The sequence below is a fragment of the Meles meles genome, chromosome 1 (genome assembly GCF_922984935.1).
Source record: "Meles meles chromosome 1, mMelMel3.1 paternal haplotype, whole genome shotgun sequence".
Classification (NCBI taxonomy): Eukaryota; Metazoa; Chordata; class Mammalia; order Carnivora; family Mustelidae; genus Meles; species Meles meles.
This window is the reverse complement of record NC_060066.1, coordinates 171,189,233-171,211,329: the sequence shown is the minus strand read 5'-3', so window position 1 is coordinate 171,211,329 and position 22,097 is coordinate 171,189,233. Positions and strand designations below refer to the sequence as shown.

Below are 22,097 nucleotides of genomic sequence, written 5' to 3'. Positions count from 1 at the left end.
TGACCAGATTCTTTTTTTTTTTTATTTTTTAAAATTAATTTATTTATTTTTATTTGTTTATTTACAGCATAACAGTGTTCATTGTTTTGGCATCACACCCAGTGCTCCATGTAGTACGTGCCCTCCCTATTACCCACCACCTGGTTCCTCAACCTCCCACCCCACCCCACCCCCTCCCGCCGCCCCTTCATAACCCTCTGGTTGTTTTTCAGAGTCCATAGTCTCTCATGGTTCATCTCCCCTTCCAGTTTCCCTCAACTCCCTCTCCTCTCCATCTCCCCATGTCCTCCATGTTATTTGTTATGCTCCACAAATAAGTGAGACCATATGATACTTGACTCTCTCTGCTTGACTTATTTCGCTCAGCATAATTTCTTCCAGTCCCGTCCATGTTGCTACAAAAGTTGGGTATTCGTCCTTTCTGATGGAGGCATAATACTCCATTGTGTATATGGACCACATCTTCCTTATCCATTCATCCGTTGAAGGGCATCTTGGTTCTTTCCACAGTTTGGCGACCGTAGCCATTGCTGCAATAAACATTGGGGTACAAATGGCCCTTCTTTTCACTACATCTGTATCTTTGGGGTAAATACCCAGCAGTGCAATTGCAGGGTCATAGGGAAGCTCTATTTTTAATTTCTTCAGGAATCTCCACACTGTTCTCCAAAGTGGCTGCACTAACTTGCATTCCCACCAACAGTGTAAGAGAGTTCCCCTTTCTCCACATCCTCTCCAGCACACGTTGTTTCCTGTCTTGCTAATTTTGGCCATTCTAACTGGTGTTAGGTGGTATCTCAATGTTGTTTTAATTTGAATCTCCCTGATGGCTAGTGATGATGAACATTTTTTCATGTGTCTGATAGCCATTTGTATGTCTTCGTTGGAGAAGTGTCTATTCATATCTTCTGCCCATTTTTTGATATGATTATCTGTTTTGTGTGTGTTGAGTTTGAGAAGTTCTTTGTAGATCCTGGATATCAACCTTTTGTCTGTACTGTCACTTACAAATATCTTCTTCCATTCCGTGGGTTGCCTCTTTGTTTTGTTGACTGTTTCCTTTGCTGTGCAGAAGCTTTTGATCTTGATGAAGTCCCAAAAGTTCATTTTTGCTTTTGTTTCCTTGGCCTTTGGAGACTTATCTTGAAAGAAGTTGCTGTGGCTGATATCGAAGAGGTTACTGCCTATGTTCTCCTCTAGGATTCTGATAGATTCCTGTCTCACGTTGAGGTCTTTTATCCATTTCGAGTTTATCTTTGTGAACGGTGTAAGAGAATTCTCCTTGACCAGATTCTTGTCAGACTCCTCTGAGCCCAATTAGGCCCCATCCTTGGGCATGTCCTCAAGAGCCCAATTTTAGCAAGAGTACTACTAAGTTAGTTCAGCCAGAGTAATCACCCTCACTACCCAACAAAATCCCTTGTCTTTATCATCACCTTGGCTTGTTAGTAATTGTATGAAATTGGGATTGCCCCAATTTTTCAACAAATAAATGACATTAAAAAAAAAAAGAGGGGGAGGAAAAAATCATTATAAATGAAAAGAACCTTGTGTTTTTGGGGCACCTGGGTGGCTCAGTAGGTTAAAGCCTCTGCCTTCGGCTCGGGTCATGATCCCAGGGTCCTGGGATCAAGCCCCACATCAGGCTCTCTGCTCAGCAGGGAGGCTGCTTCCCCTCCTCTGCCCCCCCTCCCCCTACCTCTCTGCCTAGCTGTGATCTCCGTCTGTCAAAAAATAATGAAAATTAATTAATTAACTAATTAATCAAAAGAAACATAAGATTCATATCAACAAAATGACTTACCAGGAAATGCATAGAGATTACATGACTTGTTAGGTCAGTTTAGCAAAGAATTACTCTACCCTTTCCTTTTCTTTTTTTTCTTTTCTAAGTAATCTCTATGCCCAATGTGGGGCACAAAGTCAAGACTTAAAGATAAAGAGTCAGATGCTCTACTGATTGAGCCAGCCAGGCACCCTGAATTACCCTATCCTTTTAGTAAATTTCTACTCACTGACTCTCCCACCTTGTTCCTTGGCTATAAAACTGTACTTTTCATTACTGTATTCAGAATTGGGCCAGATCTCTCCTGACTATAAACCCCATTGCAGTGGTCCTTATCCTATAGGGATATATATACAAATAGAGCAACAGTCCTTAATAAAACCTTACCTTGGCTCAGTGGGTTAATGCCTCTGCCTTCGGCTCAGGTCATGATCTCAGGGTCCTGGGATCAAGCCCCGCATCAGGTTCTCTGCTCAGCGGGGAGCCTGCTTCCCCCCCTCTCTCTGCCTGCCTCTCTGCCTACTTGTGATCTCTCTCTCTGTCAAATAAATAAATAAAATCTTTAAAAAAAAACAACAACTATATCTTCAGTACCTAGCTCTCAGTAGGTGTTCAAAACATCCTTGTTTAATAAATGAATATATTTAGAACAAGGAATGATACACTCAGAGAATTTGGGAATCTTTAATGGGTAAATTCAATTTCATAACATTTCTAAAACATTTCAATATTTTAAAAACAGAGGGTGAAAAGTTTATCAATAAATATTTTAAAAAGTATTAACACATTTAGGGGCACCTGGGTGGCTCAGTGGGTTAAAGCCTCTGCTTTCGGCTCGGGTCGTAATCTCAGAGTCTTGGGATGGAGCCCGGCATCTGGCTGTGATCTGTCTGTCCAATAAATAAATACAATCTTAAAAAAAAAGTATTAACACATTTAATTTCATAAAATGAGAACCTTAGAGTTACGAGTTCTTTAAGGGTACCTAGTGCAAGCCCATGTTCTAATTAAAAAAAGAAGCTGAATTCCCTGTTTACTTTTTAAAGGTCTTTATTAGGCGGTGAATTATTTTATCATTTACAGAGCCTTTGGAAATTTTGAAATTACCTAATTGATCTTAAGTTTACACTAATTAATCATGTCAAAACTTTGTAGTTAATGTTAACAGGATTGAGCCTACAAACCAAAGCATTAACACCCACTTGAGGTCATTAAAAGTGGGTTACAAAAGACTTCAAATAATATATATACTGTATTGTTTTGTCAAGGCTTGTTTTAATTCCAAAGCATAGCCATAACAAAGTGGATAATCAGTTCAAGGTGACAGTGGTATCTCCTTATTCGACCTCACCAGTTTTAAAGTATTCAATATAGATAGGAACTGAACCCGTGCCAGGAGGGAAATAATTGATTTAACTGATCTGAAAGTGTGTTTGAGCTTTTTTCAGACAAGCTGTCAACACACACATGAAAGCAAATTTCTAAAAATGCTGTCAGATCCATAATGTTTATACAGCAAAACAAACAACCTTTGTTATTCCAATTAATGCATCTGCTCATGGAAGAAATCCCACCCAAATGTTTTATTTTTCTCAGCCACACTGAAAATTACAGGGTTGACCCATATTGAAGCAATTTAGAAATGTACTCAGCCACAAAATGGAAATGGATTACATTAAGTTTAATATGATACTAGGGTACCTCCTAAAATTTACACCTCAGAGTTATATAGTACATTTCCTTGAAAAGGTTTCAAATATTGTCATCGGAATTGCATCTACTTCTCTTTTTGAAGAAGGCTGGGCCCCATAAATGTCAAGAGGTAAAATGTGTGTAGGGAAAATAACATACCAAGATCAAACAGGTTATGGATACCTTGGACTATCGCCCATAGTACTTTATAGTAATCTTATCTTTTCCCTTTGCTCGTTTCATTCTAAAATGGGGAGTGGGATTGGGAGTTGAATTTCCTAATAGCTGAAAAGAACTTTCAACATAATCTATTTCAACACTACTAGTTTTGCCAGTGAGATATGAAATGATCTGTTTAAGGACACCGTGCTCCAGTGGCTAAGCTGGGGCATAACTCAGGATTTTTGTTTCTAAATACTGTGCTTCATCTAAAATACCTTAGTATAGCTTATGATCAAGAATAATTATTGAACTAAATCCATCAGGGTTTGGGATAGTCAACAGGTAAAATGACCCAGTTTTTTAACAAATAAATGACATTTAAAAAAAGGGGGGGGAAGGAAAAATCATTATGGATTAAAAGAAACATGAGATGTATTTCAACAAAATGCTAACTGTACACTTTAAAAATCTTGATTGGAATAAACCAAACATAAAAGTACATTCTTGGGGCACCTGGGTGGCTCAGTGGGTTAAGCCTCTCCCTTCAGCTCAGGTCGTGATCCCAGTGTCCTGGGATTGAGCCCCATATCCGGCTCCCTGCTCAGCGGGAAGCCTGCTTCTCCCTCTCCCACTCCCCCTGCTTGTATTTCCTCTCTCGCTATGTCTCTCTCTGTCAAATAAATAAATAAAATCTTAAAAAAAAAAAAAGGTACATTCTTAAGGCAATCAAGGGAAATTGAATACAGAATGGGAATTCCAGGATAGTAAGAAATTACTGTTAATTCTGTTACATGTGATAGTGGTAGTGTGGTGATGCTAAAAAGAAATCCTTCTCTGTCAGAGCTCCACACTAAAGGATTTATCAGTGAACTATTCTATCTGGTTATTTGTTTTAAAACACCCCCAAAAACAAACAAATGAAAAAGTACAAAAATAGATTGGTTATTGTTAACAGTATTGATAATCATCAAGGGGTGGGGGTTATTTCTACTACTTTACTTTGGTGTATGCTTGACATTTTTCATAATAAAAGTTAAAAAGGAAGTAATTATTGAACTTGTAATATATAAAAGGCACCACCAACACAGTTCATTAATCACTGAATGCCCAATTTTTCTTATTTTAATTTGGAGAACAATAACAGAAACACGTTAGCATGAATCTATAATGTCCTGTGTGTTCTGGCTTATGCCTATTTTCAATCTCATGACTACTGCACTGAGATGGAAAATTATGCTTTGTATTTAATATGCATTTGTATAAAGCTGCAATTAATTTTGACTCCTTTCTTATTTTCATTTTTTTAAGATTTTATTTATTTATTTGAGAGCGAGAGAGAGAATGAGAGAGAAAGAGAGTATGAGAGGAAAGAGGTCAGAGGGAGAAGCAGACTCTCTGCCAAGCAGGGAGCCCAATATGGGACTTGATCCCGGGACTCTAGGATTATGACCTGAGCTGAAGGCAGTCGCTTAACCAACTGAGCCACCCAGGTGCCCCTTATTTTATTTTTTTAATTAAAATTTTTTATTTAAGGGGCCCTGGGGGGCTCAGTGGGTTAAAGCTTCTGCCTTCAGCTCAGGTCATGATCCCAAGGTCCTGGGATTGAGCCCTGCATTGGGCTCTGCTTGGCAGGGAGCCCGCTTCCCTCTCTCTCTGCCTGCCTCTCTGCCTACTTGTGATCTCTGTCTGTCAAATAAATAAAATCTTAATTTTTTTTTTTATTTAAGTAATCTTTATACCCAATGTGGGGCTCAAACTCATGACCCTGAGATCAAGAGTCACATGCTCTTCTGACTTAGCCAGGTGCCCCAACTTCTTTTTTATTTTAATTTTAATTAATTAATTAGTTAAAACCCAGGTGCCCCCAAAAGTGGACACTTAACAGACTGAGCTACCCAGGTGCCTCCATCCGACTGCTTTTTTAAAATGTTCTGCCCTGTATTCTTATTTCTTCTTTAGTTTACTGACATTTTGTTTATTTCAATTCAACACATATTTCAGCCTCAACATGTTGGGCTCAGGAACAGCTGAGAGGGTATGTGATTTTTATACATATCTATGAAATATTCATTTATATATAAGTATATATGAAAAATGTATGAGATATTAATATATGTAACAGAATTAATAGATGCTATATTAGCTGTATGAAAAAGGTCCTACAGGCACCCTGAAGAGAAACATGTAATCAAAAACTTGATCAATAGGACACCTAGGTGGCTCAGTCGGTTCAGCGTCTGCCTTCTGCTTAGGTCATGATCCCAGAGTCCTGGGATCAAGCCCCACGTCTGGCTCCCTGCTCAACAAGGAGCTTGCTTCTCCCTCACCCTCTACCTGCTGCTCCCTCTTCTTGTTCTTTCTCTCTCTCTCTCTGTCAAATAAATAAGTGAAATCTTAAAAAAAAATAAAACTTGATCAATAATGTCAGAGGAAGGACAGAATTATCTTTCTCTACTCTCTATAAAGAATATAAAAAAATATGGAGTGGGGCACCTGGGTGGCTCAGTGGGTTAAAGCCTTTGCCTTCAGCCTAGGTCATGGTCCCAGGGTCCTGGGATCGAGCCCCGCATCGAGCTCTCTGCTCGGCAGGGAGCCTGCTTCCCCTCCTCTCTCTCTGGCTGCCTCTCTGCCTACCTGTGATCTCTGTCTGTCAAATAAATAAATAAAATCTTTAAAAAAATATGGAGAGATAATCAAAGAATGCACAATCAAAACTGTAGGAAACAAGTATTATAAAGGTATATGGGATGTTAATTCATAAAAAATGTTATCTTTCTGGATTTCAGGATGTTTGTGTTATTTGCCAGCTTCAAAAAACTTATAGTTATGTCCTCTCATTTCAAATAAATTTTCACCCCCATACCCAATTTTGTATTTTTTTTTTCTTAAACAGTTCCTCCTCATTATATAAACCTCAGATGCCACATAGCCTGAATCCACTTGGGCGCCTATAATTTGCTAGGCATTGTTCTGGGTGCTAAGGATCCAACAGTGAACAAAAGGGAGAAAAAAATCTTCTTTCTTATGAAGCTTGTATTCTAGTTGGGAGAGACAGAAAAAACAAAAACATAATAAACAATGGAATTCAATAGTACATTAGAAGGTAAGTGCCATGGAAAACAGTTGTGAAGAGTTAAGAGGCTGGAGTGTGAAGGGCAGGGAGCATGGGTGAGCTACAATGGCAGTGTTAAGGTGGTCAGAGTGGGGAAGTCTCATGGAGATGGTGACTCTGAGCAAAGACTTGAAGGAACTGGTTATTGAGAATATTGGTGGAATCTAGTGTAGCATATTAGTTTAGTGGCACTCCATTATTCTCTTATTCAGGTCCTGCTATAGAGAATTTGAAATAAAATAACCCCAAGGACTCTGTACTGGTGGGGAAAGCAGTAACAGTTGGATCAGGGTTAAGAACTGAATGGCCGCCTGGGGCACTGCTTATAGAGATTGGTACTAAAGAACACAGGGACAGTACAACATCACTGAAAAATAATGAAAAGGGGAATATGATATTTACTAGAACATCTCTGGTAGTGAAGGTGAGACCTCCAAGGGGCATAGGACTGAAGGAGACATGGTCTGATAAACTAATGCTGAGTAGGGGGAAGCAATAGGGAATCACATCTGAAATGTATGGGCAAGAGAAGGCTGCTCGGTGCCCCTGATAGTGACACTGGTCCTTTCCCACCATTCTCGCCCCTTTAGCATTCAATCGTGCTAACGAAGTCAGAAAGACAGCTAAAAATCTAAGCTTGAAGTATACATTGTTGGCTTCCCTAGAAGTAATAACTATGAGAATAAGACTATAATTGTGAAAATTTTAAATGTTCTTAGAGCACCATGCTTGTCTGTTTTTCTTTGGCAGTGGTGGTATAGTAGAAAAACAAAAGGACAAGTCAGAACTGGAAAAGAGTTCTGAGTCTACCACTTAGCTAATTAGCCTTGGGTAAACCAGAAAGTAAAAAACTAAATTTTATCATCTATAAAATGGGGGTAATAGTAAGTTTCTTTTATGGCAATCAAATGAGATAATTGTGTTTACATGAACTTAAAAACAAAAAAAGATTTTATTTATTTGAGAGCATGAGCTCACAAGCAGTGGGGAGGGGCAGAGAGAGGGAGAAGCAGACTCCCCCAGAGCAGGGAGCCTTATGCAGGACTCTATCCCAGGACCCTGCGATCATCAACTGAGCTCAAGGCAGATATTTATATTTAGCCGACTGAGCCACCCAGGCACCCTAAATGAACTTTTTAATCAACAAAGTGTTATATTTTTGTTGGCATAATATTAAAGCTACAAGGTTGTTCACAGTTGCTAGGTAAGGATCACAGTTATGAAGTACATAATAACTTAAGTTGTAATTATCAGTGAATAGTTAAGATAGCATGAAAAATGATTTAAAAATCTCTGTTTATAATTGGCCTTCAGGTCTATTCGAGGAAACAATCTAAGACTTTTCAATGTCTTTTAAAGAAACAGACATGCTACTTTTTTTATTTAATATTTTATTTATTTGACAGAGTACAAGCAGGGGAAGCAGCAGCAGGGAGAGGGAGAAGCAGGCTCCCACTAAACTGAGGCCCAATGTGGGGCTCAATCCCAGGACCCTGGGATAGAGACCTGAGCCCTGAGCCAAAGACAGACGCTTAACCAACTGAGCCACCCAGGCGCCCCCAGACATATGTCTTATATCTCAAAATCAAAAATAGGTATTTTGTTTTCTTACTCACTTGAATGGATACTGAAGGAGACCCTTAACCAATGAAGGTTCATCATCAAAAATAACTGGCTATTTTCTCCAAATTGCCAGCTAGGCAGAGTGATTCTTAAATGATACTTCTTGTCAGCAAGAAAGATGATCCCAAGAATGAACAAAAATAGCCTCTGTTCAACAGCTGTGATATTTATAATTTATAAACTGTGATCATCTCTCATCAGATTGTCTTGGTGTCTAAACAAGAATGTCTGTTTGCCATTTGTATATTTGTCACTCCTCAGAAAACAAACTTTTTTATCATATCTTATAGTTCCTGATCAATGCATTTCTCTCTTCATATATAAACAGTATGATAAGAGGCTTCTTGTTTGAGGAACATGACCTTGAAACTTTAGGGTAATGTACAATGTTAAAAATGTTCAGCTACTCCTAAACATCTATTTCCATTCAGCAAATACTTTTTAAGCCATGAAAGGTGACATTGAAGACTAGGACAACATGGAAGGAAGAAAGGAAAGGAGAGTGGGAAGTGATAATCAATTCATTACGAATTTCTGGTCGATTTTTAATATTCTGCCTGGGCGTCATGCTTCTAGTTTCTTCTTACTGTTCTTCCCCCACTTCTACTTCTCTTAAACTGTGACCTTTTATTGCCCTTGCTCTTTACCATTCTCTTTGTGCTCTATGTATATTTGCTTTGCTCCCTACATTGTTTCCTCGTTTCTTTCACTACTTCCCTCTCGCGCAGCTCTACGACAAGCTATTTTTACACTTTATACAAGCATGTGCTAAATTACAATTGAGCAAATTTCGTGACTGTACTTCATTGCAGAACTTAGCGCAAATTAGAATGGAGAGCTCTGGGGGGAGGGCTCTTGCATCCACAGGACGGGAGAACCGAGAATTCTGCGGGGCGGGAGGAGAGCACAGGATTGTGTCCTCCATGTGCCACGACCTGCAGCAGAAATGCCTCGCCCGTGACTCAAGAAACTTCCTCGCCGCGCTTCCCAGACTGACCTCCGTTCGCGGCCCTTCCCCACCGCCGCCTCCCACTGATTCTCCCTTACACCCACATTTTAGTCTTTACGTCCCTCTCTCCTCACGCGACAGGCCCGTTTCTCTTCAAATTCCACTCCCACCTCGCCGCACGCCGAGATTCCGGCCCTCTCCGCGCCCACGTTTGCTCCGCTCGGTTTCTCACAGCTGGTCCCGAAGCCCACCCCGCGCTCTGCGACCCCGCAGGTGAAGGGGCGGTCCCTTTGCCGCCCCTCCCCCGCACACCTGGCGGCCCGCGGCCCTCCTTGTCCCCTCCGCCTCCCCGCCCGGCCCACAGCCGCCGCGGCCGCTGCTCGCGCCCGGTCTCCCCCACGCCGCCGCCCGCGCGTTGCGCCTGCCTCGCGCCCCTCCGCGTCTCGGGCCTCCCCCCGTCCGGCCCCCCCGCGGGCCCGCTGCACTGTGGGTAGGCGGCGGCCGCATTGAAGAGCCCGCGGCGGCAGCGGCGGCGGCCGCACTCGCACTGAGGAGCCCGCGGCGGAGCGAGGCTGCGCGCGCCGAACATGGCTGAGAAGCAGAAGCACGACGGGCGCGTGAAGATCGGACACTACGTGCTGGGCGACACGCTGGGCGTCGGCACCTTCGGCAAAGTGAAGAGTTGAGTACGCGCCCGAGGCCGCCGCTCGGGGCTGTCCGCTCGCGGGAGGCCGGGCCGAGCGGCGGGAGCCCAGCTCCCAGGGCCGCGGGCGGGCGCGGGCCTGGCGGCAGGTGGAGCGGGCCCGGGAGCCCCGCGAGGACGGCGGGGCGGGGAAGCGCGGCGGCGGCGATGGGGACGAGGGGCGTCCCGGGGTCTGTGGGGCGCTCGCGGATCTCAGAGCCCGGGTGCGTGAAACCGGAGGTCCGGCTGTTGGGCAGGGTGCCTTCCAGCTGAGACGGTGTGGGCAGCGCCGGGGTAATACCCGCCGCTGGTGATTGAGTTTCCAGCGCGCCAGGTGCCCTGCTGGGTGCTTCGAGTGGGATCTCATTTAATCCTCACAGCCACTCAGTGCAGGTGTTGTCCTCACCTTGACGGTGAGAAAACGCGGACCCCTAGAGGCTTGGGAACGTACCCAAGGTCACGCAGAAATTGGCAGAACCAGGATGAAGTGTAAAATGTCTTCCAGTTCTGGCCAGGCCGGGGACGGCTCTGCCATCCGACTCGTTCGTGCTCCAGGACTCGGGCGGGGTTGCTGGGGCCGAAGCTTTGGGGCAGGTTCCAGGGGCCTGGAGGTGGGGGCGTGGATGCAGGAAGGCCTGCATCTATTAAGCTCAGGGCTTAATAGAGCTGTGGGTCTCTTCGAAGGGGGCTTGGCCTGTGGAAGGAAGCCTAGGAAGCCTTCTGGGATGGGGAGAGGTTCCTTGGGGTTGGACTTGGGAGCGTTGGGGACTGAGGCGGCCAGAACTGCTAAGACATACTTTGCTGAGGTGATGGGATCCCATTTTGGGTGTAGAAAAACGGGCTTCTTAAAAAAAAAAAAAAAATTAACTTGTTACTAGTTAAGTATTGAACTTTCCCCTTTTGGCTGTTTATGAGTCACATGGGATTTAATTAATCTGCCCTGTCTTCTGAACTAGAGCCAGTTTATTAATATTTTACGTTTGATTGTTGTAAATTCAGAATTATAAGTCAAACGTTAGCTTTTTTTCTTTCTTTTTTTTTCTTTTTGCTGTAAAGGTGTTGGGTAGGCATTCTGGAGATTTTACTCTCAGGCCTCTATTTCCTTGTAAAACTCGTATTTTAGCCTCAAGCCTTGCATGTTGAATAGGTAGAAGGGATTCGTTCATTTCTATGGCAGAGATCAGCTTCTATTTATTTCCACATAGCTGACGCTCTTCTATTCGGAAAACCCTTATTGAGCACCTACATTGTGCTACACACTGTTTTAGGCAGTGGGTATACAGTAAGGAACATAAACCACATTAAAATCTCTCCTGTGGAGCGTATATTCCAGTAGGGGAACACAAAAAATAATCAGAATATGTATGTAAGATATGTAGTATGTTTAGTGCTACTGAGAAAAATGAATTGGGGAAGGGAGAATGAGTTTTGTGAGGTTAACAATTTTCAATAAGGTGGTCAGGCAAAGTCTCACAGACAAGGTGGTATTTGTGTAAAGACCTGAAAAGCTGGGGCGCCTGGATGGCTCAGCCATTAAGTATCTGCCTTTGGCTCTGGTCATGATCCCAGGGTCCTGGGATTGAGCCCTGCACGTGTCCCTGCTCAGCCTAAAGCCTGCTTTTCCTTCTCCCACTCACCCTGCTTGTGTTCCCTCTCTTGTAGTGTCTCTGTCTGTCAAATAAATAAAATGTTAAAAAAATGAAAATAAAAACTTAAAAAAAAAAAAGACCTGAAAAGTTTATTAAAATCTTTGAAGTCCTATGTGGGCGATACAGCCCTGGGGTATTTATAAAAGACTTCATAAATTGAGTGGATAGTTAAGAGAATCTGTTCAGAACGAATATAGGAAGATCCAGGCATTAACCTAATGCCTGGAAGGTTACCTGTCATTAAATATCATTACTGAGGACTACTGTGTTACCATATTATACAGTTACTTAAGCAAACTGTGCCTTTGCCATCTGGATATGTACACTCTCAAAATTACATAATTTTGCCTACATCCTTTCAAACGGTGTTAAAATGTTTGTCTTTTTGAATTCTTTTACTGTACTCTGTATGTAGACTAAAACACCCATCAAATCAATTGGCCCATTGTCAAAGGCCGATGTAAATCTCTTTCGCATATATTCTTCTGCGGCTTCCAGGCATTGGCTTCTTAAAATATAAACCAATGGAAGGCACCGTGGTTTATGAGAAATCTTTTTCCTGGAGGACCCAGTCTAGCGAGCAACCCAATCAGAAGGGTGTTTTTAACACTATGTTACAGCCCCTCTAATTTATGCTGTGATTTCCTACCAGGATTAGAATTAGTACTATTGTTCAATAAAAATGATGGAAGTTGCTACATTTCAGTCATTTAATTCTTCAGGGGACAAGAAATAAAAGAACATGTATTTTTAAAAATAAAAGTACACCTTTATTGAGGTATATTTTACATATTATTCACTCATTCCAAATGTACAATTCAGTGATTTTTTTGGTGACTTTACTAAATGATGCAACCATCACCATAGATGGAACAAACATCAATTTTGAAACAGTTTTATTGCCACAGTAAGGATCCTTCATGCTCATTTACAGTTCATCTATGTTCCTACCACCAGCTTCAGGAAACCCTTAATCTGTTTTCTGTGTGTATAAACTTGTTTTCTCTGGATACTTCTGATAAATGGAATCATTCAATATGGAGTCTTTCATATTTCCTTTAACAGTGTTTTTAGGTTTATGGATGAGATTGCATGTGTCAAGAGTTTATTCCTTTTTATCGCTGAATGATATTCCATTGCATGGATATGCCACCTGTGTCTATAACTTCACCAGTTGTTTTCACTTATGGGCTGTTACAAATAATGCTACCACTAGTAATTGCATTCAAGTCTTTGGGCACATGTTTTTATGTATCTTGGTTAGACACCTAGGAGAAGAATTGCTGGGTCATATCGTAGTTTCCTGTTTAGTTTTCTGAGAAATGGCAAACTATTTTCAAGAGTGGTCCTACCATTTTATAATTCTTCCAACAGTGAATGAGGGTTCTCCTTCCTCTACATCCTCACCAACATTTGTTGTAGACTGTTTTAAAGGCATTCTAATGGGTGTGAAATTATGTCCCATTGTGGCTTTAATTTTCATTCCTTATTCTTTGTAAACTCTGGATTCGAGTCTCTTATTAGATGAAATTTGTAAATATTTTTTCCTAATCTGACTTTTTATTTTCTTTCTCTCTCTCTCTTTTTTTTTTTTTAAAGATTTCATTTATTTGTTTGACAGAGAGAGAGAGAGAGAGATCACAGTAGGCAGGCAGAGAGATAAGGGGAAGCAGGCTCTCCGCTGAGCAGAGACCTGGATGTGGGGCTCGATCCCAGGAGCCTGAGATCATGACCTCAGCCAAATGCAGAGGCTTAACCCACTGAGCCACCCAGGCGCCCCTGACTTTTCATTTTCTTAATGGTGTCTTTTGAAGTATAAAAGTTTTGAATTTTCATAAGGTCCAATTTATTGATTTTTTTTTCTTTTTAAGGACCTTGCTTTTGGTGTTACAGCCCAGAAATCTTTGCTTTAGGTTTCAAGGGTTTTTTCTTAAGTTGTCTCCTAAAAGTCTTCTCATTTTTATTGTTTCAGCCCTTACATTTAGTATATGACCCATTTTGAGTTGATTTTTGAGAATGGTATAAGATGAGGTTCTAAGATCAGCTTTTTGAATGACTGTCCAGTTGTCCCAGCACAGTATGTGTGGAAATGAAATGTATGTGATGAAAACACTTGCACTTTTAATTATTACATAGATTTAGACTTTGTAAAGTTCGTTTTTACTAAAAAATGTAATAGGTGATTTAGTTGTTTATATATATATATATATATATATATATATATATATATATTTTAAGATTTCATTTATTTGTCAGCGCACGAGAATGCACGAGCAAGGGGGAGCTGCAGACAGAGGGAGAAGCAGGCTCCCTGTTCAGCAAGGAGCCTGATGCAGGACTCTTCCAGGACCCTGGGATCATGACCTTAATCAGTTGAGCCACCGAGGCATCCCATAGGTAATTTAGTTTTATATGGCTGTAAAAACATGGAGATGGAGGAATGAATAGGTTTTTTTGCCTTTTCTCTTAACTGTTAGGCTCATTGTAGATTTTGAAAAATTTAACTTCCCTTGTAGATGTACCAGTTTATAGATTGAAGTTGGGTACAATAAGTGTAAATTCAGAATGGCATAATTTTCATTTGATTGCACTCATTTCAAGTAATTTTTATTCTTTCTAAAGATTTTATTTATGTATTTGACACAGAGGGAGAGAGAGAGAGAGAACGAGCCGGGGACAGTAGCAGAGGGAGAAGGAGAAGCAGGCTCCCTACTGAGCAAGGAGTCAGATACCAGGACTTGATCCCAGGACCCAGAAGGGTCATGCCTTTCATGACCAAAGGCAGCACTTAACCAACGGAGCCACCCAGGTGCCCCTCCAGTTATTTTTAAAAAGTATGTAGAAATCATACATAAAAAGTATGTAGAAATCTTCTATTTGGTGTTAAATAATGGAAGGCTTATTTTTAATGTTCTAAACTGATTTTCTTCATTGTTCTGTTGTTAGATTTCTAGAGGAGTGCTATCAAAACAAATTATTGGGGCTGCTAGGATTTAAAAGTAATGCTTTTTCTTTATTTAATTTTTCTCCACGTTGATTTAGTTCATACTCTTTTCAGGACAGGGTAGAACTGCTATTTACGAGCTCTTATAATTAGACTTGTTCAATTCTTAGCTAAATAGTAAAGGTGATAGAAATGCTGGAAGAATAGATTTGTTCCTTGTGTTATGAAAAGACTGGTTCAAGAAAAATATACGTAATATGCTAATTACTTATTTAAAAAGAAGCCTGATTTTTCAAGGTGAATACCGATAGATTTACTTTATGAAATATTTATTCTTCATCAGAATTGTACACCAAGAGATACTTTGCAATCACACTAGCCTCTTTCTAGCCAGTAAAGTCTCATCAAGGAATTACCTTCTCTGTTTTTCAGTTATTTGAATGACCCACAGAATTGGCTTTCAAGAAATTACATATTTATTTTACTAATTCCTCACTTTTTTTAAAAAAAAGATTTTATTTATTTATTTGACAGAGACCACAGTAGGCAGAGAGGCAGGCAGAGAGAGAGAGAGAGAGAGAGAGAGAGAGGAGGAAGCAGGCTGTCCGCAGAGCAGAGACCCCGATGTGGGGCTCGATCCCAGGACCCTGGGATCATGACCTGAGCTGAAGGCAGAGGCTTAACCCACTGAGCCACCCAGGTGCCCCTCCTCACTTATTTTTGAGATATAATAGGAAAGATAAACAGATGGAATTTTTATTACATTAAAAAAAAAAAGCTGTCTTACCTTCTTTGAAATGTAAATACCAAGTTCTAAATGATAAATTGAATTTTGGACAAATATCTGGTCATTTGGTGGATCTGAATGTTGTATATTGGTGGTGGGACCTGAATGTAGCATATTGGACCCTTGTTATGATTGTTTTTTGATTCCATGTAGTGTCACAGTCCTGAACAGACATTTAAGCTCCCTAGGCCTTGTCTTTTTTTTTCTCCTGAAGGAGAGCCCTAGAACAGATAATATATTAGGTCCTTTATCATTAAACTGATTTTAAAAAAGATTTAATTCCCCCAAATGGATATTTAAAATTTTTCCTTCTAGATTTATTTGACAGAGATCACAAGTAGGCAGAGTAGAGAGGCAGGCAGAGAGAGAGGAAGGGAAGCAAGCTCCCTGCCAAGCAGAGAACCAGATGCGGGGCTCAACCCCAGGACCGTGGGATCACGACCTGAGCCTAAGGCAAAGGCTTTAACTCACTGAGCCACCCAGGTGCCCCAATTTTTCCTTCTAGATTAATGGAAATTTTAGTTACTGAAGATCAGAGCTGAAATGTAGATATAATGGAGAACAAAAGGAAAGGGAAACACATTTGTAACACTTTAATGATAGAAGCTACAACTTGACCCAGTTTTTGTATTTTAAATACTATGTAATGAATTTGATTTTATGTATTCCTCAGAGTAACAGTGAGTTTGGTATTTTTACAAATGAAGAAATTGAGAACCCTATACCTTAAGTGACTCACCCAAGGCCAGAGTACTAATTAAGTGGCAGAATTGGCAATCATAACCAGGATTTTCTGACTTCAGAATCTGTGCTATAAGCAATGTAAAGTTAAAATGTGTAGCATATGATCTTGAGTTTCAAATCTATAAGAAAGTGATTTTACATATCTGTAGATATTTATCAATAATTAAAAAAATGATTTAAAGGTCTTTTTTTTTTTTTTTAGTCCACATTGAGATAGAATAAAGCTTTTTTTTTTTTTTTTTACCTGAAAAACCTGCCCTATACAAGTGTGATTAAAATTTATATTTTCAGGGGCACCTGGGTGGCTCAGTGGGTTAAAGCCTCTGCCTTTGGCTCAAGTCATGATCCCAGGGTCCTGGAATCGAGCCCCGCATCGGGCTCTCTGCTCCACCGGGAGCCTGCTTCCTCCTCTCTCTCTGCCTGCCTCTCTGCCTAGTTGTGATTTCTCTCTGTTTAATAAATAAAATATTTTTTAAAAAAAGGAATATTTAAAATTTATATTTTCATATTCCTAACTTTTACTCTTATGCCTGTTTATTTTCTTATGTGGTTGAATGTGCTGAATTCTGACAATTTTAACCCAAACTTCTTTAAAATACCAGGTAATACTTTTTTTTTCTTGTTATGAAAGTAGCCCTGACTAAAGATTACCATTAACTTCTAGTAACCAGAGTAAAGAGAATTTACAAAAACGATTTGATGTTCAAGAGGAATATTTGGTGTAGGAAGGCATTAGGCCTGGATTTTAAGTCCAATCAACTATGAGTTATATGGCTTTGGGAAAACTATTAAATTTCTCTAAGCCTCTGTTTTCTTCTTTGTAAAATGGCAAAACAATGCTTGGTCTACCTACCCTCCAGAATTTATGAGCATTAAATTAGCCGAGGTACATAAAATGGCTTTAAAAATGATAAATTGCCATATAGGTGAGTGGCAGTATCGTGGAGATGACTAGGTACATGGCTCTTGTGAGTCAGTTCCGTACCATGTGTTAAGTGATAACAAATGTTTGCTGTGTTTAGAAATGTCTTCAGTTCTGATAGAGACATTGAGACAGAGCTGTAATAATCTGCCATTGTGTTTTGGATGTGTGCATTGAAGAAAGTTCTAAATGACTAACTTATTTTTGTTATGTAATACTTAATTATTAGTTTTTTATTAAAATCCACTAGTCCTTTTTGGATAAGTCATGTAATCCCCCCATCTGAAAAATGAATAAAATAAGAGTGAAAGAGAAATAATAATGAATATTCATTTAAATTATTAGCTGAATTGATTTTACTTTTAAAATTATGCAAATTCTAAATGAGTGTTAAACAGTAGTTCCAAATAATAAAATTATATTTCTTCTCAAGTATTAGAAGGTTAGGGTTGAATCAAAATCAGTTCAGTGATTCTCTCAAAAATTAGGTGAATATTCACTTATCTTGTCATGCATGTTGGTTTTTCTTAAAATATTTGGTAGTATTTGTAATGGTGACACTGCCCTCATTTATTCTTCTGAGATTCCTATAGTTTCCTTTATGACAGGGAAAGTATTTTGTAGAGAAAGTAGTTAATTTAAGTCAAGCTGATAATTTAATTTGACTTATAGAAGATCTAATCACAAATCAAAAGACTCTTAATAAAGCCTTTTTTTTTTTTTGCTGACTTAAATATCATTGATATGATTTCAACACAGGTAATTTGGTCCTTAATTTCTGAATGGATTTTGTTCATTTTGTGTAATCAATTCACTGACTCTGAAAAGATATTTTCCCATAAGAAACAATGTCATAAATAGGGGATAGGTTCAGGCTAAGTCCACAGAGACAACATCCTATATAGTATAAAGAACATTGGATTTGGAAGACGTGATGTGGAACTTTTGCTATGTTGTAAACCAGCTGTGTGGCCTTAAACTAAAGACTTGATCTGTAAAAAAGAAAATAATAACACATGTTTTCTTACACTATTGTGAGAAGAACATGAAAAAATGTAGGTGAAAAGATACTCATAAGTACTTAACTCTTACGTAGTCTTATGTAATTATGTACTTGCTATGTAATTACACTCACAATTAGCTGAATTCTGAGAATAACCTGTGGTCTGGTTCTGAGACCAAAATTTATTTAATGAGGGGGAGGAAGAGTTTACTATCTTCTGCTTTTTGTTTTTCTCAGGTCTCCTTTTATATTTCATCCTGATATGGTCAGAAAACTCTCAGTCTCTAGATGCGGCTCACTGTCACCCTCTTCCATACCCTGCTCCCAATGCATGTGTGTGAACATGTAATTTCTATTCCAGATCCTGTGCTAGCAATCACAGATCTCCTGAAAGGAAGAGGCAAAAGTAAGAAGGAAGAGAATGTGAGCAGCAGCTGGCAGTTTTTATTTATGGATCATTTTCAGCATCCTGTCTTCTTAGAGAAGAACCACAGTTATACAGTTCATTTTTTTTTAACTAGAGAAAATGTACTTTGAGCTAAAAATGTCTTTCTAATAAACTTCTCTTAATATATCTACATAAGTTAGGATTTTTGAAGTTTGATCATATATCTCAATTACCTTAGTTTTTTTGGACTTTGATCCATTTCCAGTGCTGACACAGCGCTGCTTTATCTAGTGTTTTTGCTTTTGTTGTTGTCTTTGTTATTGTTGTTTGGTTTTGGTTTTGGTAAAAATATGCCAAAATATTCACTTATCTTGTCATCCATGTCAGTTTTCCTTAAAGTATTGGTAGTATTTGTAATGGTGACACTGCCCCATTTATTCTTCCAAGATTCCTGTAGTTTCCTTGATGATAGGGGAAGTATTTTGTAGAGAAAGTAGTTAATTTTTTTAAATCAAGGTGATAATTTAATTTGACCTGGCAGAAGATCTAATCTCAAATCCTCTAAGTGATTACTCTAATGAGTAAGTGGGTGGCACAAGACTCCTAAAATATTGAATATGTTATAAATAGAGCAAATCTACCTGGTACGTCTTAGACAAAAATACAAGAGCACCTTGAATCGGGTTGATTTTATGGATTTTATTAAATGACTGAACTGCATATATAAAGCAGTGTGTTTATTTTGAAATGTAGTGAACCATTTATTTTTAGTATAGTGTATTAAGGAAAGAATTTCAGGCAGCTCTTATCTCTGCTAATAATAGAAACGTTTTCACCCCTTCAAGGGAACAGTGCTGTCTTATGTTTAACCATGTTTGCCTTGCCTCTGATAAATTTCACCATATTTCTTTAAGTGGTGGCTTTGTTTTTAGAGTGGTAATAATCCTTTTAATTCTGCCCTTAGATTTTTTTTTTTTTAAGATTTATTTTTTTGACAGATAGAGATTACAAGTAGGCAGAGAGGCAGGCAGAGAGAGAGAGAGGAGGAAGCAGGCTCCCAGCCAAGCAGAGAGCCCGATGTAGGGCTCGATCCCAGGACCCTGGGATCATGACCTGAGCCGAGGGCAGAGGCTTTAACCTGCTGAGCCACCCAGGCGCCCCTTAGATTTGTTTTTAAACAACCTTTTATATGGTTAAAGAAATTATCAAATCATCCAATAAACATGTCTCATTGTGAATGCCAATGTATTGACTTATGAAAATGCTTTTTCAGAGTTTTTTCTTCATATTATTCATATAATTTTATGTAGTATTAAAAACATGAGTCATGTGCTCTCATTTAACATCACTCAATTCCTAAATTGCAAATTAGTTACAAGGTAATTATCTAGCTGTCATAATTGAAAATCTGGAATTAAAAATTTTAAATATACCATAATTTTTTTCCAAATTCTTACTTTGCTTGATACATACCATAAATATTAGTTAACTTCATTTTCTTTTTAAATGTATTTGAGTATGACTTGGCACTATAAATTATTCCATCATTCACTTCTTCCAGACTTAGTTATTGAGATAATAAAGTCAAAATATCTTTAACATTTCTGTGTTTAGTCATATTGGATTTAAAGCAAAATATTTTTACCAGAGTTAAAAATGTGGCAGTGATACTACTATAGATGATTTACTAATTTAAAACAATGGGGGAAGTAATCATTGAGAATTTACCTAACTCAGTCTTGTCTCACATTTGAATTTGAAGCCAAATATATGATAAATCTACGTTTTACTCAGATTTACACCAGGCTGTCCTTAGTGCTTTACTAATTCACAGTTAGATGACATAACAGGTATACTGTATGCTATAAACTTGATTTCAGCAAGAATTTGACTTTATGTCCTACAGTAGCTTTGTGGATAAGATGAAGAAATGTGCTCTATGTGGCTTATTGCTGCTAAATAACTATTCCCAAGGAAAGTAGGTGTCATCCTAAAGGGAAATCTTGGACATTGACTTTAATAATTATAGTAATATTTCTTATTGGGGATGGTACAAAGCTAGATGAGGTAATTAATAGACAAATTACAGAAGCAGAATTTAAATTTATATTGACTTGGATTACTAGGAAAAACCCAAGAAGGTGAAATTTAATAGGGACAGGTGTCAAATCTAGCACTTAAGTTAAAAACAAAAAACAGGCACATAAAAGTAGAACAGTTGATAGTAGTTCCTGAGATGCTGGAGTTTTAACTTACCACAAGCTTAGGAAGTATATGTTTTAAATGCTTTAAATGTAAAAATTGTTATTGGAGTGGAAATAGATGTATATTAATTGGTAGTTTTAGAGGGATCATAGTTCTTGCTGTACTTTGGATTAAGCTAAAGTTTCAATACCAAGTTCATTTCTTGATGCTGCAATTTGAAAAACTTGGCCAATTATATTTCATTGAGAGAATGACCAATAAGGTGAGCCCCAAAAGAATGCCATATGAGATAGTGTAAAGCAAACATTTTTTGTACTATTAGAACATGTATTTTTAAGTGTAATAGCAGTTTTTAAATAACTAAAGTACCATCATCTAAAAAAATAAGTCATCATATTTAGTGATGTTTTGAAGGATACAACTGTGACTATTGGGTCAATATTTTAGGGAGGCAAATTATCCAGAATAATGAGGATGTTTCTGTCAAGGAACTTGTTTAAGAATGGTACCACTGGGGCACCTGGTTGGCTCAGTTGTTTAGTGTCTGCCTTCGGCTCAGGTCATGATCCCAGGGTCCTGGGACTGAGTCTCACATTCGCCTTTCTGCTCAGCAGGGAGTGTGCCTCTCTCTTCCTCTGTATCCTCCCTCCCCCCCCAAATAAATAAATAAAATCTTTAAAAAAAAAAAAAAGAGGTGCCTGGGTGGCTCAGTTGGTTAAGCAACTGACTTCAGTTCAGGTCATGATCCTGGAGTCTCAGGATCGAGTCCCACATTGGGCTCCCTGCTCGGTGGGGAGTCTGCTCTCCCTCTGACCTCTCCACTCTCACAATCTCTTAAATAAATAAATAAAATTTAAAAAAGAAAGAAAGACATAAGATTTCTGTCATTGACATATTTACTTAGATTCTAGATGTTTATCAAGTTTCTTACTACAAAATTTCGATTTTTATTCATATATTTTTTGAATTTCAGTTTTTTAAAAAAGATTTATTTATTTGAGGGAGAGAGAGAGTGCATGCACTTGAACATGACTGGGTGGGGAGGGCAGGGGCAGAGGGATAAGAAGACTTTCTACTGAGCAGGGAGCCTGATGTGGGACTTGATCCCAGGACCTGGAGATCATGATCTGAGCTGAAGGTAGATGCCTAACTGACTGAAACACCCTGGTTCCCCCACAAAATTCCAGTTTTGAATGGAAGGTTGGCATAAATAATTTATAAAGTCTTTTTAAACTTTAATATTCTAATATTGCAAAAATAGTTTTTCTGATGTGATTAATTTCCACATCTGCTATGACTTCAGACTTGTATTAAATCAACCTTGTAGTCAAGAACAATTAAAAAAAATTATAAAACCTGGAGAATGTAAAAATCTGTTTGAAATCAGCCAGGACTTGGGTGGTCAGTATCTTCCCAGTGAGAAGAAAAATGCACTGGGACAGGTCTGCT

General features: G+C 39.1%; 1 protein-coding gene across 5 annotated transcripts in view; it reads left to right on the top strand.

Annotated features, from left to right (window-relative positions):
* The first annotated feature begins 9,760 nt into the window (after nucleotides 1–9,760).
* Nucleotides 9,761–22,097, top strand: part of PRKAA2 (protein kinase AMP-activated catalytic subunit alpha 2) — a 69,182-nt gene continuing 56,845 nt past the window's right edge. For 2 of the 5 annotated variants that reach the window (XM_046017333.1, XM_046017318.1), the window contains exon 1: nucleotides 9,885–10,005. Coding sequence is in view for 2 of the 5 variants with exons in the window: in XM_046017340.1 (XP_045873296.1) it covers nucleotides 9,912–10,005 (94 nt within the window). In the remaining 3 variants the exon portion in view is untranslated. Of the gene's footprint in view, nucleotides 10,006–22,097 lie in introns of all 5 variants that reach the window. The other 3 variants (XM_046017340.1, XM_046017309.1, XM_046017326.1) reach the window with 3 other exon arrangements.